The sequence below is a fragment of the Aulostomus chinensis genome, chromosome 4 (assembly GCF_037954235.1).
Source record: "Aulostomus chinensis isolate RoL2024-O1b breed Wild chromosome 4, RoL_Achi_v1.0, whole genome shotgun sequence".
NCBI lineage: Eukaryota > Metazoa > Chordata > Actinopteri > Syngnathiformes > Aulostomidae > Aulostomus > Aulostomus chinensis.
This window is the reverse complement of record NC_141323.1, coordinates 24391741-24408971: the sequence shown is the minus strand read 5'-3', so window position 1 is coordinate 24408971 and position 17231 is coordinate 24391741. Positions and strand designations below refer to the sequence as shown.

Sequence of the window (17231 nt, the reverse complement as noted above, 5' to 3'; positions counted from 1 at the left end):
GAGTTTACAAAGAGGCAATGACACATACAGGCATCAAACATCTCTTTATTGATTGTGTGGACGATTTGCCGTTGCAGCTCTTTGAAGTGTAAGCGCGACTGCTCATTTTTCCACCCTATCCCTGAGGACGAGCCGCTGATGATCCTGTTTATCTCACCCTGCCCTTGGCCTTGCCCCTTCCTTTGGCACTGTTGGGTTAGAGACAACGAGACAATTTTAGTTCAGTATGTATGTGTGCTTCTACGGATTGTGGGCGGCATGGCTCAGAGGTAGAGTGGCTGTCTGGCAACTGAAGGGTCGCTAGTTCGATCCGCACCTCCCCCCCGCCCCACGTGACCATGTCGAAGTGTCCTTGAGCAAGATATCAAACCCATACTTGCTCCTGATGAGTAGGGTGGCACTTTGCATGGCAGCCTCCACCATCAGTGTGTGAGTGTGTGTGTGAATGAGAGGACACTGTAAGGCGCTTTGTGTGCCCGCTAAGGTAGAGAGGCTAAAAAATTAGTCTATTTACCATAAACATGGGGACATTTACATTTCTTTTAGGCTACAAAATTGATCTCAACCTGGTTTAAAAAAAAAAAAAAAAAGACAAAACCTTTATTTTATTCTTTTTTTCTCCTGCTTTTTGTGTCATGTCCTGCATGGTGGTTATTCAAAGCTGCCCCTTTACTCAGACATTATTGTCTTGAGGAGCAAATAAAGAGGTTATCTGTAATGTAGCACAAATTAAACATCACTTCAAACTCTAAAGTTACTTTAAAATAAGTTATTGCTTTTCCTGGATCCATGCATTGATACTTCAAATAAAAAAAAAAAAGAGAGATTTTCTTTTTTAAATTTCTGAGGTCCAGACTTCTACTTAGCTGCTTCTTCAGTGAGCTCCTTATATGCTGTTTACATGGATAAAATATAAGACACTAGAGTCGGTGACATCATCCATTCAACCAACTTCCTGCCCAATTTTCCAGATTTTCATAAATGTTGCCATGAAGAAGTAGAACAAGTATGTTCGCATTATAACCAGTACAGTTATCAATATAAAAATGGCTCCCCCCCCCCCCCACAACGCATATGTGCTAACAATCCTTCAGAAAAGTGCAACAGAAATCAAAGAGGGTGAGCTTGGAGGGAGGGATGAACCAATCCTGAGTCATCATGCTGTGAGGGGTGTTGACACATGACACGCGGTAAATGGGAGACAATGAAGACGGAGTTCTTTCAGCTACAATCTTACCTTTGTACTCATTCACCAATGAAGTCTGACTCACCCTGTTCATCTACCAGACATTTAACTTTAAAAGAACATAGGAACTTACCGGTTGGTATAAAGTCAACAGATGTTTTGCCACTTAACTTTTCAAAACAATGTCCATGGCTGAGACTAACAGGTGAAAATCATTATTTTTACTTGTTTGCAACCATAGGAAATTGGTTATGTTTGTGCCTGCGATAGTCTGGGCTTACAGCTCACTTGGTGAAGACTGGAGAAACGTTACGTACTTTGTATGTGGTAAGATGATGGGACTTAAAAGACCTTGGATGTAGGAGGCAATACTACACCAAAATAAAAAAAAATGTAATTAATGAAAGAAACTATCAGCTCGTTGAAGAGAGCCAGGAAAGGGTTCTCAAGACTCTTTAAGTGAAGAATAAAATGAGATGGAGCCATTTCACCATTAAAAGCAAGCTTAATGATATATTAGCTGTTTTCATGAAAATAAAAACATTCTCCTCAACGGTGATGACTTACCTCTGGTGGACCTGAACACGAGCCAGGAGCTGATTGATCTGCGGGGGACAAACATGGAGGATCGGCTAAGCACAGACACCAGAGGTACCAAAGAGTGGACTTTGCAGTCCTGAAGAGGGACTCTGAAGGCCGGGTTCGAGCTGATAATTCATGTTGATGTGTTGGGCTTGGTAGGGTATGTCCAAGCGGTTTTCAGGCAAGAGGCAGGGTTCACCCTGGACAGGTCGCCAGTCCATCGCAGGACCAACACATAGAGACAGACAACCATTCACACTCACAGTCACACCTACAGTCAATTTAGAGTATCAATCAGCCTCGTCCTCTCTTGATGTCTTTGGACTGTGGGAGGAAGCTGGAGTACCAGAGAGAACCCACACAGACACAGAGAGAACATGCAGACTCCACACAGAAAGATCCTGTGCCCGAGCCGGGACTAGAACCCGGAACCTTCCTGCTGTGAGGCGACAGCAGCTAACCACTGCACCACAGTGCCGCCTTTACACGGGACGATCCTCGTCCCAAATTAAGGCCATTCCTGGTACTGACTGCAGCCTAATAACCATCAGACGAAGCCCTGTGAAGGAAGGGCTTAAAAAAAACATCTTCAAAGGCCACGTCTCTTTTAACGCCACAAAAATGCCCGTTTGGACTTTGCAAGGGAGCACCAAACATGGGACATTCAAAGGTGGAAGAAAGTCATATTCTCTGACAAGAAAAAACTGACCCTTGATTGTCCTGATGGCTTCCAATGCATGGCATGACAAGGAGATGCCACCTGAGATGTTTTCTACGCGGCACAATGGAGGGGGCGCCATCATGATCTGTGGTGCTTTTTCCTTCAATGGAACAATGGAGCTCCAGGTTGTGCAAGGGAGTCAAACAGCAGCTGGCTATGTGGAGATGTTGCAGCGGGCATCCCTCATGACCGAAGGCCCTCGTCTGTGTGGTAAATGACTGGGTTTTTCAGCAGGACAACGCTACAATTCACAATGCCCGTCTGACCAAGAAGTTTTTTTCCAGGAGAATAACATCACTCTTTTGGACCATCCTGCATGTTCCCCTGATCTAAATTCTATTGAGAACATTTGGGGATGGATGGCAAGGGACGTTTACAAAAATAGACATCAGTTCCAGACCGTGGATGCCCTTCATGAAGCTATCTTCACCACTTGGAGCAACATTGCCACTAGGCTTTTGGAAACAATTGCATCAAGCATGTCAAAATGAATTTTTGAAGTGATCAACAATAACGGTGAAGCTACTCATTACTGAGTCAGTTTTAGGAGGTTTTGGGTTTGTTTGTTTTTTTGAGCTGTGGTCTTAAACTTTTGATCAGCTGATGAACAGCCTCTTTCAGTTAAATTGTTGTTTTCAATAAAATGCCTGCTCAAAACTTTTGGTCACTTATTCCCATTTCTTCTTTTTTTAATTTTGAAGCTCTACTTAGAACCTTCTTGAGTTCCAACAGTGCAAAATGTAAATTCTTGAAATTTTTTAACTGGTCTTAAGATTTTGATCAGGAGTGTATTACATGCTAAAATGATGGTCACCCTTTACAAACATTGAACTTGCTGACCTGGACACATATCAAATACATAATTACTAAAAAAAGTTTGTGGTAAGTTTTAGTTTTTTAAGTAAAACACTCATATAGAAGGTAACAGCGATATATCTGTGAGAGTCATGATCTTTGATTTTTCAAGTGCTGTAACTATGATCCAGTCTTAGCTGTTATGTGAAAAGAACAGGAGGATGCAGGTGGTCCTGTGTTTCAAGGTCCATGTTGTCCTGCAGACCACAGCACGTGCATCTGCAGAGCAGTGACTCCAGTGCAGTCCCGAGCAGCATGGCCTTGTTCCTTTCCCTTGGAAGGCAGACATCCAAGCCAAGCCACGTGGAGGCTGTATACAAGGGTCAGACCTGACTTTATTTCTTAAGGAGGCTGAGCTCTATAACAACCAACCCCCCAAACCCACTCCATGCCTTGGAAGTGACTTAACACTTTTAGTCACAGGCTGATAGCAGCAAGGTGCAAGACTGAGCATGGCAGGAAGGTCTTACTACTGGCTGCCATCCGACTGTTTAATGTATCATAATCATTACTGTACGTACAGTGCAGACCTACTGCTTTTCACCAATTATTACGAGTTAATTTTGAATGTCTACATATTTCATTATGGACAGGTATGAATTTGAACATTGCTTGCATGTATGTGTGATATCTTGTCTGAGAATGTTAATGTAGCTGTCGTTGTTCCAAATAAGCAGCAATATCAATTCAAGAATGTCTTATCCGTCTTATCTGTTGTGATGGCTAGCTGTTTCTTTCCAACATGACTGGAAGAAATTTGGCATTAAAAAGTCATATTAAATCAGCAAAAAAAAAAACAACCTGTAAATGACTGTATAAAATATGTATCTGTACTCTGTGCAGGCCAGTCAAGTTCATCCACACCAGACTCTGCCATCCATGTCTTTATGGGCCTTGCTTTGTGCACTGGTGTACAGTCATGTTGGAAGAGGAAGGGGCCGGCTCCAAACTGTTCCCATAAAGTTGGGAGCATGGAATTGTCCAAAATGTCTTGGTATGCTGAAGCATTCAGAGTTCCTTTCACTGGAACTAAGGGGCCAAGCCCAGCTCCTGAAAAACAACCCCACACCATAATCCCCCCCACCACCAAACTTTACAGTACATTTGGCACAATGCAGTCAGACAAGTACCGTTCTCCTGGCAACCGCCAAACCCAGACTCTTCCATCAGATTGCCAGATGGAGAAGCGTGATTCGTCACTCCAGAGGATGCGCCTCCACCGCTCTAGAGTCCAGTGGCGGCGTGCTTTACACCACTGCATCCGAGGCTTTGCATTGCACCTGGTGATGTATGGCTTGGATGCAGCTGCTCGACCATGGAAACCCATTCCATGAAGCTCTCTGCGCACTGTTGTTGAGCTAATCTGAATTAGTGTTATTTGTGTCCTGTCTATCAATAATACCTGGCATCTATTTGTCAGTCATGAGGTCACATAAAGTAGATATTCACCCCCTTGATTACTTTTGATTAATAGCATGTTTAAAATTTTAACATTCTTTGTTTGGAGGCTCACTGCTCCTATTGCAATGGCCCAAACCTGTTTGGAATTGGGTAAAGTTTCCATCTGACCTTTGAACTTGTGAGTGATACACTCCTCTCATCTGACTGTGTGTCGGGAAGGAAAAGAGATAGACGCTTGACATTGTTTTTTTTCCCTTCCTCTGAAAGAGACATCCCACGGTCTGATTGCAGGAACATACATACCAGTCTGAATGCCTGATTTGTTTAACTCCTGGATTGACCACATTCATGTGACTGCAGGCATCTCCACACACACACTCACATGCTGCTTGTATCTTAGCGGTCAGGTCACCCTGCTTGGTCTCATGCTGCCTGTGAACTCGCACACTGGCAGCAAAAACTACACAACAACCAAAGGCTCACACTTGTCTTTAACAGTTACTCACAACTTCTGCTGCTCAGTGATTCGGGTTTGGAGCACATTCATCTGCAAGTCAAGCCACATTCATTATAGACAGGTGCCAACAGGCCTTCCCGTCACTTGCCAGCATGTTTTTTTTTTTTAAATGATGACTTCTTAAACGATATAGTGCATACGACTCTCATTTCGATCCACAGAAAAATGAGGCTGCAACTCAGTTACTTAGGCAGATGTGTTTCAACATGTCACATAAATGCTTGTACAAAAAAAGGCTTTTGTACCATTTAACAGGACAATTGGCACACGGACATCTTGAGGCGCAGTACCTACATCATATTTCTGTCTCTTCAGTTTCTCACTGAGTTCAAACTTCTCAGCTTCCAGCGTCATCAGCCACTGCCACAGCTCGTTGGCCTTCTCCCTTTTGAGAAAAACACAGCAGGAATTCAGAAACTAAAAAATGTGTCTGTAAGAGCTGTGGGCAATGACTACACCCTGTTATTCCCGCCTTACTTTAGTTTGTCCTCATTGAGATGGTCAATGTTCAGGGGCTTCTTCCTGTCTGCCAGGATCTTCCTTTTTTTTTCTCTCTCCGTCTGCTTCTTTGCTCCCCTCTTGCCATCTTGCTGGATGTGAAAAAGCAATATATTGCATGACAGAGAAATCAGAGAAACATTACTCGTATGCTTGTGTTTGTGTGTGATGACTAACTCTTTGCTGGACACCACCATACTGCTGAGTCATGTTTGTTAGAGCCTTCTTCTTTTTGGCGTCTTCATCCTGCTTCTTACGGGCCTCCTCCAGCTCCCTCCTCTCCTTCTCCTCCTGTAGTACATTGTACACCGTCATTAAGAACAGAGATACACCACCTCCTGACCTTCTTTCTCCCACCCGCTTAGCCAGTATTAAAGGCAACATCGTCATCCAGTTTTCTTGATTACTACTGTTAAATAACACTGTATATACATTATGTATATCGCTATTTGGACTTGCTACTTTGTAATGTTGTGGAGTGCAGGAGCAAAATTCGTTTATAGGTAATGATTAATATGATCAAAGAGGATTATCAATTATTCTTAAAATTAATAAAGCTTATTTATCAAAATTAATAATAAACAGGGCACCACTGGAGAGTCCGGACCAATAACCAAAGTGTGAATGCAGTTTCAAAAGGTGTTCATCCAGAAAAGTCAATATTTGGGAAATGTTGATATTTCTAGAGTGCTCAATAAAGGAGTGGAAGTCGGCATTTACTCCATCAACCTGCTTTTATCACAATGTACAAGCAAAAACACAAGGTAACCTCTCTTTAAAATACAACAGGATTTCTTAATATTAGCAAAATCAATCTCCAATTGTCATCACTTCTATCCGCTAAATACTATCATATGCTACAAGTACTAACAGATCACACGCAAATATATGTGTATGTGTGCATGAGTGTGCGCATGCTTGTGTGTGTGCCCAAGGAGAGGCGGAGCAAAATGGAGGGCGTGACTCATCACAGTCATGTCACGTTAAGGTCAGCCAGAAGGGGGGCTGCAGAGTGTAATGGCGGCTCCCCTGGAACACATGACTGTAACAAAAGGGGAACAACTGAGCGGGAGATTCAAACTCCCAGATGCTCAGATGTGTGCATGTGTGTGAGAATGCGTGTGTATGTGTGTGTTAGTGGAAAGAAAGGTAGAGATGTTCAGCAGCAGTGCTCTGACGATCGTGGTCGAGGAGCAGTATTTCTCTGTGTTACACAGAAACTCGCTCGGCTCAGCTGATGAGCGGTGTGAGTCTGGACCGTTAACTAACACAGCAAGTACTGATCTCGACTGCGAGTGCTGAGCAATAAAGTTTGATCTGTTGCAGACAGATCAAATCACAGTTCACTCAAGTATGGCAGCACAAAAAAAATAATAAATAAGAAAGAAAAAAGAAATAATAATTTCAGAATACTGTTCACAGCAGCAGCAGACTGTATATGGTCCATGTAACGACAAAGAAAACAGTACAAAACACACTTTAATCATTAAAATCTGCCCAGAGCTACAAGCTTCTTACTCTTGCAGGTGAAGCGATTAGTTTATCTCTCCATGGTGTCCTTTGTGCAGGTGAGGTGGTGTTGGTTAGTGGCTATCCGCAGCTACCATGTCTTCCCAGCGAGACGGCTAGTCTCCGGTGAGGCATCTAATTCCGGCGAACAGCAGGGAATTAGGGCATTGACTTTGAAAGAAGCGAAGTCCTTGTTATCCTCCTTCTTGAAACTACCAGGTTACACATCCACAGGCATCCAAGTGAGAGGATCAATCCGTGGTCTCAGGCCAGGCTATATTGTGTTTTCTTCAACACCCACAGAGAGTGGAAATCAGCTCATACAAATCTGTAGACCTAGAAGTTACTCCCTGTATACAGAAACCTCTTAGACTGGAGCGTTCATCATGTGGGACAAGGCCTTGCCTTAAAAGATGCTGTTGTTGGTACTTCTATCGGCAACGGGTACACTGTTGGTACTAAAGGTCCACGCCAAAAGCAGTGAGTTCCTGGAGTTTCTGTTCTGATATAACTTTAGGTGATGTCACAGTTTGGGACTGGCTGTAGCAGATTTTCACCAATGGAAGCCATGGATTTTGGGGGAGAGCCACTGATGAGCTGGCACTTGCGCATGTTGGGGGTGTCGCTCAGCTGGCTCATTGTCTTCTCCAGCTGGCAACACGTGGTTCTTTAGGCTTTGGATGTGCATGTTGCCCCAGAGACAGTCTATTGTTTAAGTGTAGGTCTCTTTGTAGTCTGTTAGTCAAGTCAAGTCCTCAATTTTATTTATATTGCACCAAATCACAACAAAAGTTATCTCATGACACTTTACAAGTAGAGCAGGTCCAGTACTACACTCTTTCAATGAATCTACACCAACAATTCTCCAACAGCAAGCACATCCTGCAACAGCAGCGACGAAAACCTTCCTTTTAACAGGCAGGAACATCGAGCAGATCCAGGTTCAATGGGGACGGCCTTCTGCTTTGACCGATTGGAGGGAAAGAGAGCAGGAGAGCAGGGCAGAGACAAAGACAGATAATGGAGTAAGACAGATATGCAGAAGGAAAGAGAGGGACAGAGATAAAGAGAGAGAGAGAAAGGATGAGAGACTGATGGGACAGACGGAGATGTAAGCAGGTGGAGCTACGGGTGGCAGCTTGAGCCTCTTCAGGTCTGCAGCCTCCTCCAGCAGCACCTGGGATCTGGGATGCTGGGAGCCCGAAGGCTCTGGAGAAGTAGTTGTGATTTTGAGTTATATAAAATTGACTTGACAACCCAACCTGGTCGACCTATCACTTCCCCTCTGCAACCAGGTAGCAGAGAGAAGCAAATTAGGAGGAAAAAGTGACAAGGACACAGACAAACAGGAAGCAAGCATAGGTTGATAAACCTCACACAATCACTACTGGTGGTAGCATCCACCCAAACATTTTTCAAACCTTTGATGTGATGAATATTCAACCAATAAAACTAGAGAAACTCTGGTTTGGTCATAGCAAAGAGTTTACGTAAACCAAAGAATTTTGATTGGTGTAAAATAGACACCAGAAACAGTTGTAGCATCCTACTAGACCCAAGAAAAACATTAGCTCTTTTTTGTGACAGGAAGAGGACAGCATTCAATGACCTCATTTTTTTCCTGTACTGAGCAATCTTCACTCTTCCCAACCAGCCAACCTAAACACATCACATTCACCCTGCAAACTTTCACTTGGTAAGATCAACTGTAGGACGTGCCTCGGCCAAACTCCAGTTGCCCCCATGTGCCTGAACAAACCACAATGCCATCTAAATAGTACACCCATCCAAATCTCCCCAAAACCCATGTCATGAGCAGCTGAGGTTGTCAGCACATTAAGTGAACCAAAGAACAGTAGTAGGGGGTGACTTCCTCCTGAAGTCTATCACCATCTCCTTCGTCTTGCTGGCGTTGATCTGCAGGGCACTGACCTCACGCCAGTCGACAAAGTCCCTAATGACCCCCTTGTGTTCCTGGTTGTTCCCGTCCGATACGCATCCAATGATGGCCATGTCATCCGAGAACTTATGTAGGTGGCAGCGGTCCGAGTTATGTCTGAAGTCTGAACTTTACAGATTGAACTGAAAGGGTGAGAGGACTGTGCCCTACCGCGCCCCCATGCTGAAGAATACCACAACAGACACACAGTTCTGGAGCCTCACGTATTGCGGTCTGTTGGGGAGGTAGTCAATGGTCCATGTGGTCAGCTGCTCATCCACTGCCTCCAGCTTCCCTCTCAGCATTGCAGGCTGGATGGTGTTGAAGGCACTAGAGAAGTCAAAGAACATGATCCTAACAGTGCTCCCCACCTGCTCCAGGTGAGAGGGATCAGTGTAGCAGGTAGATGACTGTGTCATCCACCCTGATGTCTGGCCGGTAAGCAACTGCAGGGGGTCAGGCGCTGAGCTCACCAGTGGGTGGAGGTGGTGCAGGATGAGCCTCTCCATGGCCTTCATCAGGTGCCAAGTCAGGGCAACAGGTCTGAAGTGGTTTGGCTCCCTGGGGTGAGCGATCCTTGGCACTGGAACCATGAAGGAAGTCTTCCACAGTTCAGGAGCCCTCTCCAGACTCAGGCTCTGGTAGTAGATGTGCAGGACCAACAAACAGAGCTGGTCTGCATAGTCCCTGAGCAGTCTGGGGCTGATTCCATCCGGACCTGCCGTCTTCCTGGTCTTGGTCCTCCTGAGCTAACTCCTCACCTGATCAGCTGTGAGGCAGAGGCTGAGCTGGGCTGGGGGAGGGGAGGGGATGTGGCTGGCTTTGTTGTGGGTGGATATATGTTTGGATGTGTGGATGGGGGTGAAACAGGGTGGTGTGAGGAGAGTGCAGGTAGCGACAGCACTGCACCAGGAGAGGGAGGGGGAACAGCATGCGGAGGGAGTTTGATGGAAGCTGGGGGGTAGGTAAGGTGTTAAGTGACCCTGAGTCAAATCTGTTGAAAACAGGTTCAGGTCATTAGCCCACCACCAGTCAGCAGAGGTTGTGGCTCCTCCGTTGTCCTCAAATGTCCAGAAATTTTGTTCATGTTCCCCCAGACTTCTCAGACTTTGCTCTGCTGAAGCTGTTTCCTCCTGAAACTCTCCTTGCCCCCCTGGATCTTATGTTTTAAGAACTTTTCGCACCCTTCTCTGCTCCTCTTTGTTTCCGGATCTGAAAGCCCTCTACTTCTCATTCAGCAGGGCCTTCAGCTCCAGGGTCACCTACATTTTATTGTCGGACAAACACCGCACCTTCTTGGTTGGCACTGTGTTCTCCACACAGAAATTAATGTAGTCCATTATGCAGTGGGTGAGGGCATCGATGTCCTCACCATGGGGCCTGCAGAGTTCCTGCCAGTCTGTGCATTCAAAGCTGTCTCTCAGGGCCTCACTGCCGTCCTCAGACTACATCCTTATCACCTTGGTGATTCCTCTTGGTGGGGGGTTTCCTCGTCACCATGGGGGTGTAGGTGGGGTGAAGGATTACCAGGTTGTGTTCTGAGTGGCCAAGCGGGGGGAGCGGTGATGAGCTGTAAGCCTCCTTTGTGTTGGCAAACAGCAAATCCAAGGTTTTATTGACTCTTGTGTGGCAGTCAACAGACTGGGTGAAGTTGGGAAGAGTAGTGGAGAGTGAGGCACGATTGAAATCCCCAGAGATAATGATAAGGAACTGTGGATTTGCCATCTGCAGCTGAGAGACAGTGGTGTGAACATCCTCGCAGGCTGCCATAGCATAGGCTGAGGGCAGGATGTAAACAGTCACCACAATAACAGGTGAAAACTCCCGAGCCAGGTGGTATGTGTTGAGCTTTGCAGCTGCTTCTGCGTTGAACTCGGAGAGGGAGTTGACAGAGGCGTTGTTCCTTTAGCTCACTTGAGCATATTTATTAGACGTTACATCGATCTGTACAACCTTCTTCTTCGGCGGCGTTCACGTAAAAAAAAAAAAAACAGGACAGGCACACAACCCAAGACTGAACTTGGCGGGCTCTCCGCTCCGCATCGCAACTGCGACCCACAGTGGTGAAAACAGTACACTGCACTTCAATATCCAAACACATCACACCTCTCACTGCAAACCACGTACACCAAAATTATGTTTCTTCACAGTATGGCCGAACGCTAACCGCTAACAGTTCAATGTCTTTGGTACAGCGCTGCTCCCTCACAGTGATGTGTCCTCGGTTACATCATCTCTCATTCACGTGCATCACCAATCCCCAACCTCTCCTCTTACCGCTCTCCCTCGCGCTCCGGTTCACTCTCACCAGTCGAAAGCCATCCAAAGTTATGACGGAGAGACAAGTCTCAGTGAACAGGAGGAGGCTGCTCTGCTGGTACGCCCACTGCAGTCTGGTTAGTGCTGTCAGCTCTTCCATCTTGTTGGGTAAAGATCTTACGTTACCCATGAGAATAGATGGAATGCTCGGTTTGTACCTTCTCCTCACGGTACTTCGCTCAAGCTCTGCAGCTCCTTCTCCGACGCCGTAATTCCTTTGGAATATCAGGTCGCTTCTCTGCGAGTACCCTCCCATTGCTCCACGCTACCAGCTGATCCCAGTTGTAAACAATGGGGCTCACAGCTTCCGCAGATGTGGTGGCGAAAAGTCCCAAAAAGAGTAGAAGACATGCTGCTACTCTTACTAAACTTAGCAGGTCCATAGTAATAACAAAGACAAACAATAACACGACCCAGAGAGTTGGGAAAAGATCTTAAAACAGAAAAAAAACGCAAGAAAACCTTGGCTTGACTGGGAGCTGTGGCAACAGGCTGCCGACTGTGGCGCCATCTTTACCTGATAATCCTCCACCCCAGCTACCTCACTCTGAGGGGCATAAACCAGACACCCTTCCACCTGAACACATCAGACAGGCACGATCTGGGGGAGACTGCTCAGCATTAGAAGAACCAGAGACACAATTGTAGTAAGGTTATAAAAAGGTTCACATAGCAAAGCTAAATTGTTTATCTGAGTTCATGATGGTGATGATATAATTTGATCCTGACAGCTGCTTGTCCTGACACTTGCTATTAGGACCAGAACATTTAGCCTGAAATAGCAAGGTGACGGGGTCCTTGGCTCTCTGATCCCCAGACATGAAATCTGGTTTTTGGGACATGGCATGTCACCTTTCTGACAGGGAAAGAGCCGGACCCGGTGGAAGAGGTCGAGCATTACCAGCTAGATGTAGTTGGCCTCACCTCGATACGTAGCTCCGGATGTGGAACCCAAGTTCTTAAGAGGGGTTGGACTCTCTCCTTCACTGGAGTCGCTCTGGGTTAGAGGCGGAGGGCTGGGGTGGGCTTTTTGATAGCCCCCAGACTCTCTCTGTATGTTGGGGTTTACCCCGGTGGGTGAAAGGGTTGCTTCCCTGTGCCTTTGGGTTGGGGTACGGGTCCTGAATGTTGTCTGTGCTTGTGCGCCAAACAGCAGTTGAGAATACCCATCCTTTTTTGGAGTCCCTGAGAAGGGTGCTGGATGGCGCTCCGACCAGGGACTTCATTGTCCTACTGAGGGACTTGAATGAATGAATGAAGGCTTTATTTCGAAAATGAGAATACAAAAAAACCCCAAAAAAACCCAAATCAAAATAGTTAAGACAACAAAAACAATGTTAATGTAACAAGTTCGAAAAGGAGTAGGAAGAAGCAGATGATTATTTAATCATGCCCCTTCTCCTTTCTCAGTAATAATAATCATCAGTTGATTTCAACGCCCTGTCTGTACACATACTCACAAATTACAGAAGGTATTTAAATGTATGTACCAACACCTCATGAATATACATATTTACGTATGTACATATTTACAGACAAAAGAAAATAAATAATGTAAATAAACAAGTGAATAAATGATCTGTGTAAACACCTGGTGATCATCAAAACCCTTCATTCTCCCTGTACCCTGCGAAAACCATGTTTTTGTACCGCTTTTTGAACTGGGTCATGGTTGGATATTGCTTGAGCTCCACACCCAACCACACCTTCACTCCACATACAGAAATAGAAAACTTTTTTAATGTTGTGTCGACACGAAGATGTTTTAGATTGTACTCCCCCACTCAAATTATAATCCCCATCTCTGTTAAAAAAACATTTTTGAACATTTTCAGGAAGCAGATTGTTTATTGCTTTGTACATAATTGATGCTGTTTGAAAGTGAACAAGATCAGTGAATTTTAATATGTTTGACTTTAAGAATAATGAATTTATATGATCTTTGTAACCGGCATTATGAATTATCCTTACGGCTCTTTTTATGCAGTAGTGATAGTGATTGTAGTATACATTTATAAGTATAGGCGGTGGTGGTGCAGTGGTTAGCACTGTCCCCGTCACCTCACAGCAAGAAAGTTCAGGGTTCAAGTCCCAGCTCAGCCACGGGATCTTTCTGTGTGGAGTTTGCATGTTCTCCCTGTGCCTGCGTGGGTTCTCTCCGGGTACTCTGGCTTCTTCCCACCGTCCAAAGACATGCAATTGGGGACTCGGCTAATTGGATACTCCGTAATTGACCGTAGGTGTGACTGTGAGTGTGAATGGTTGTCTGTCTCTATGTGTTGGCCCTGGGATAGACTGGCGATCTGTCCAGGTTGTACCCTGCCTCTCCCCTGTAGCCGCTGGGATAGGCTCCAGCCCCCCCACAACCCTTAACAGGAATAAGCGGAAGAAAATTTATAAGTATTGCCCCAAACCTCTGCACAGTAATTTAAATATGGTAAAACCAGTGAACAGTGGAGAATGTGGAGTGATTTGTGGTCCAGAATGTGTTATGCCTTGCTGAGTACTGAGATGCTTCTTGACAGTTTATTTTGTACACGTTTTGAGTGAAATTTCCAGTTTATTTTGTCATCTATTATTACACCAATAAACTTACTTTCATAAACTCTTTAATATCCACACCTTCTACTTGCACTTGAGTATCCCTTTTACAATTACCAAACAACAAGATTTTAGTTGACCTAAATTTAATGATAACTTGTTTCTGTCAAACCATCTCTTTAATTTGCATATTTCTGCAGTGATAGTCTTCAGAAGCTCGTTTAAATCCCCCCAGAACAAAAATATTTGTGTCATCAGCAAACAATACTATTTTTAATTATTGATACCTTACAAATATAATTTATATAAAGGATAAACATTTTTGGACCCAGTACTGACCCCTGGAGTACACCACAAGCAATGTCCAAGCATGACGATGTATACTCTCCCAACTTCACAAATTGTTTCCTTCTTACCCGCTAGCTAGTTTGCCAACTAGCTCTGTTCTTTCAGGCTGTGTCCCCAAAAAATCAGCTTCTTAAACCAGGTAAAGTTCAAATCGAGGGTGTCAACAGATAGTCCAAAGGCCGTAATCCAAAATCAGTCGTCACAAAACACAAAATAGTCCAAAACCGAGCACAAAGCAATTACCAAACACACACACGCCAACAAACAAGAAAACCCCAGGTGTTAGGTCTTCTCATCCATCCACACTCAATGCTCACGTAGGAAATGACAGCGTGACTTGGAGGGGTGTGATAGGAAGGAACGACAGGCCTGACCTGAACTCGAGTGGTGTGCAGTTATTGGACTTCTGTGCAAGTCGCAGTTTGTCCATAACTAGCATCATGTTTGAACATAAGGATGTCCATCGGTGCATGTGGCACAGGACATCCTAGGTCATAGGTCTGTGATCGATTTTATAGTCATAACATCTGACCTACGACCGCATGTTCTCTACTGCTGAAGAGAGGAGCTGAGCTGTCAACTGATCACAATCTGGTGATGAGTTGGATCAGGTGGTAGAGGAAGACGCAGACATTGAGTCAGAATGGACCATGTTTCACTCTGCTGTTGTCAAGGTGGCTGCTGGGAGCTGCGGCTCTAAGGCTGCTGGGGCCAGTCGCCGCGGTAATCCCGAACCCGCCGGTGGACACCAGAGATGAAGGGTAGCCATCAGGCTGAAAAAGGAGGCCTTCAGGGCATGGCTGGTCTGTGGGCCTCCAGAGGCAGCCAAATCGGTACCAGCAGGCCAAGTGGTGTGTGGCCATGGTGGCCGCCAAGGCAAAAACTCAGGTGTGGGAGGAGTTCGGTGAGGCCATGGAGAATGACTATCAGTTGGCTCTGAAAAGGTGTCCAATCTCTGGGATAGAAGTCGCCCAACCAGTCCACATGTGTTTTGTGGATTTGGAGAGGGCTTCCCAGGAGCACCCTGTGGGGGGGTACTCCGGGAGTATGGAGTGGATGGCCCTTTACAAAGGCAGTCTGGTTCGCGTTGCCGGCAGTAAGTTGGACTTGTTCCCAGTGAGGGCTGGACTCTGCCAAGTCTGCCCTTTTGTCACTGGTTCTATTCATACACTTAAGTACAGAATTTCTAGGCACAGCCAGGTGGTGGAGGGGGTCGAGTTTGGTGGCGGGAGGATATCGTCTCTGCTATTTGCGGATGATGTGGTCCTCTTAGCTCCATCAAGCCATGACCTCCAGCTCTTGTTGAGACAGTTCACAGCCAAATGTGAAGCGGCTGGGAGGAGAATCAGCACATCCAAGTATGAGGCCATGGTCTTCAGCTAAAAAAGGGTGGCCTGCCTACTACAGGTCGGGGGGAGGTCCTTCCTCAGGTGGAGGAGTTTAAGTATCTTGGGTTCTTGTTCACGAGTGAGGTTAGGATGGAGCAGGAGACTGACAAGCAGATTGGGGCGGCATCCGCAGTGATATAGGTGCTAAACCAGTCCATTGTAGTAAAGAGGGAGCTTAGCCAAAAGGCGAGGCTCTCGATTTACCGGTCAATCTACGTTCCAACCCTCACCTTTGGTCATGAGCTTTGGGTAATGACAGAAAGAACAAGATCATGAATAGAAGCGGCTGAAATGAGTTTCCTCTGCAAGGTGGCTGGGTTCTCCCTTAGAGATAAGGTGAGAAGCTCAATCATTAGGGAGGGGCTCAGAGTAGAGCTGCTGCTGCTCCATGTCGAGAGCAGTTGGTTGAGGTGGTTCGGGAATCTGGTGAGGATAGGTGGGAGGAGGCCTCTGGGCCGAACCAGGACACGCTAGAGGGATTATATCTCTTGGCTGCCCGGGGAACACCTCAGGATTCCCCTGGAAGAGCTGCTGGAAGTGGCTGGGGAGAGGACAGTCTGGGCTTCCTTGCTGAGGCTGCTGCCCCGGCGACCTGGACGAACTGGATAAGCAGAGGACAACGACAACGACAACGACAACGACAACGACAAAGACAAAGACGGCGAGGTGACAATGCACACCAATGGTAATACCCGCACTGAAAAGACGGCATTCCACACTTTGATCAAACAGGTTTTCATCTTTCCTTGAGCTGGAGACAAAATCTTTTTGGAAAATGTACCAACTGCACACAGCCAATGACGGAAGCCATTCACTTAAACCAGGAGGTTTGTTGGTGGTTGAGAGTCTTTCAGCTTATCAGATAAAAAATAAAATAAAAAGAATTTGCAGTGCAATGTATTGTCAAACACCAAAATGTGAGGGCTGACTCCAGTGTGACTTAACAAGCTGCCAGCAACTATCAGGGTAAACCTTCCTCCCAATCACCATCCATTTATATACAATGGGCCCACAATCATGAATTCAGTCTTGAACACAAGGAAAATTGCTGCTTGTATGAGGTAAACACATTTTTTCAACTTTCCGCGAAGATATGTATGACTTTTTTGCAATGAAAACGTGGGAATTATGAAATCATACAAGCCCTGCAACTTCCACTGTCCACTGGACCAGAGACTGGAGAGAAATGAAAGTGGTGGTCAAAGGTCCAAGATGAAAGTCACTGTATCACCTCACATGGTCGTGATATCTCAGAAACCCATTCGGGAGGAATTTCCCCAAGTTTTCTCTAACATCACAAACCTCTTGCATGTATACTGTTTACCTGTGGTTGCATGTTGAAAAATAAAATAAAAACCAAACATCTGATTAAAATGTGATCACCAAAGAAAAATGCCCCCCCCCAAAAAGTTAAATCAGACTCAAGG

The 17231-nt window shown here is 45.6% G+C and overlaps 1 protein-coding gene across 2 annotated transcripts in view; it reads right to left on the bottom strand.

Annotated features, from left to right (window-relative positions):
• Positions 1-41: 41 nt before the first annotated feature.
• The window catches only part of LOC147263943 (troponin T, fast skeletal muscle isoforms-like), a 30749-nt gene continuing 13559 nt past the window's right edge, over positions 42-17231 (bottom strand). For both annotated transcript variants that reach the window (XM_086202333.1, XM_086202334.1), the window contains 5 exons: positions 5938-6051; positions 5740-5852; positions 5557-5647; positions 1754-1791; positions 42-188 (listed from right to left, as the gene is read on the bottom strand). In XM_086202333.1, coding sequence (XP_086058459.1) covers positions 149-188; positions 1754-1791; positions 5557-5647; positions 5740-5852; positions 5938-6051 — 396 coding nt within the window. In that variant the 3' untranslated portion in view covers positions 42-148. The remainder of the gene's footprint in view (positions 189-1753; positions 1792-5556; positions 5648-5739; positions 5853-5937; positions 6052-17231) is intronic.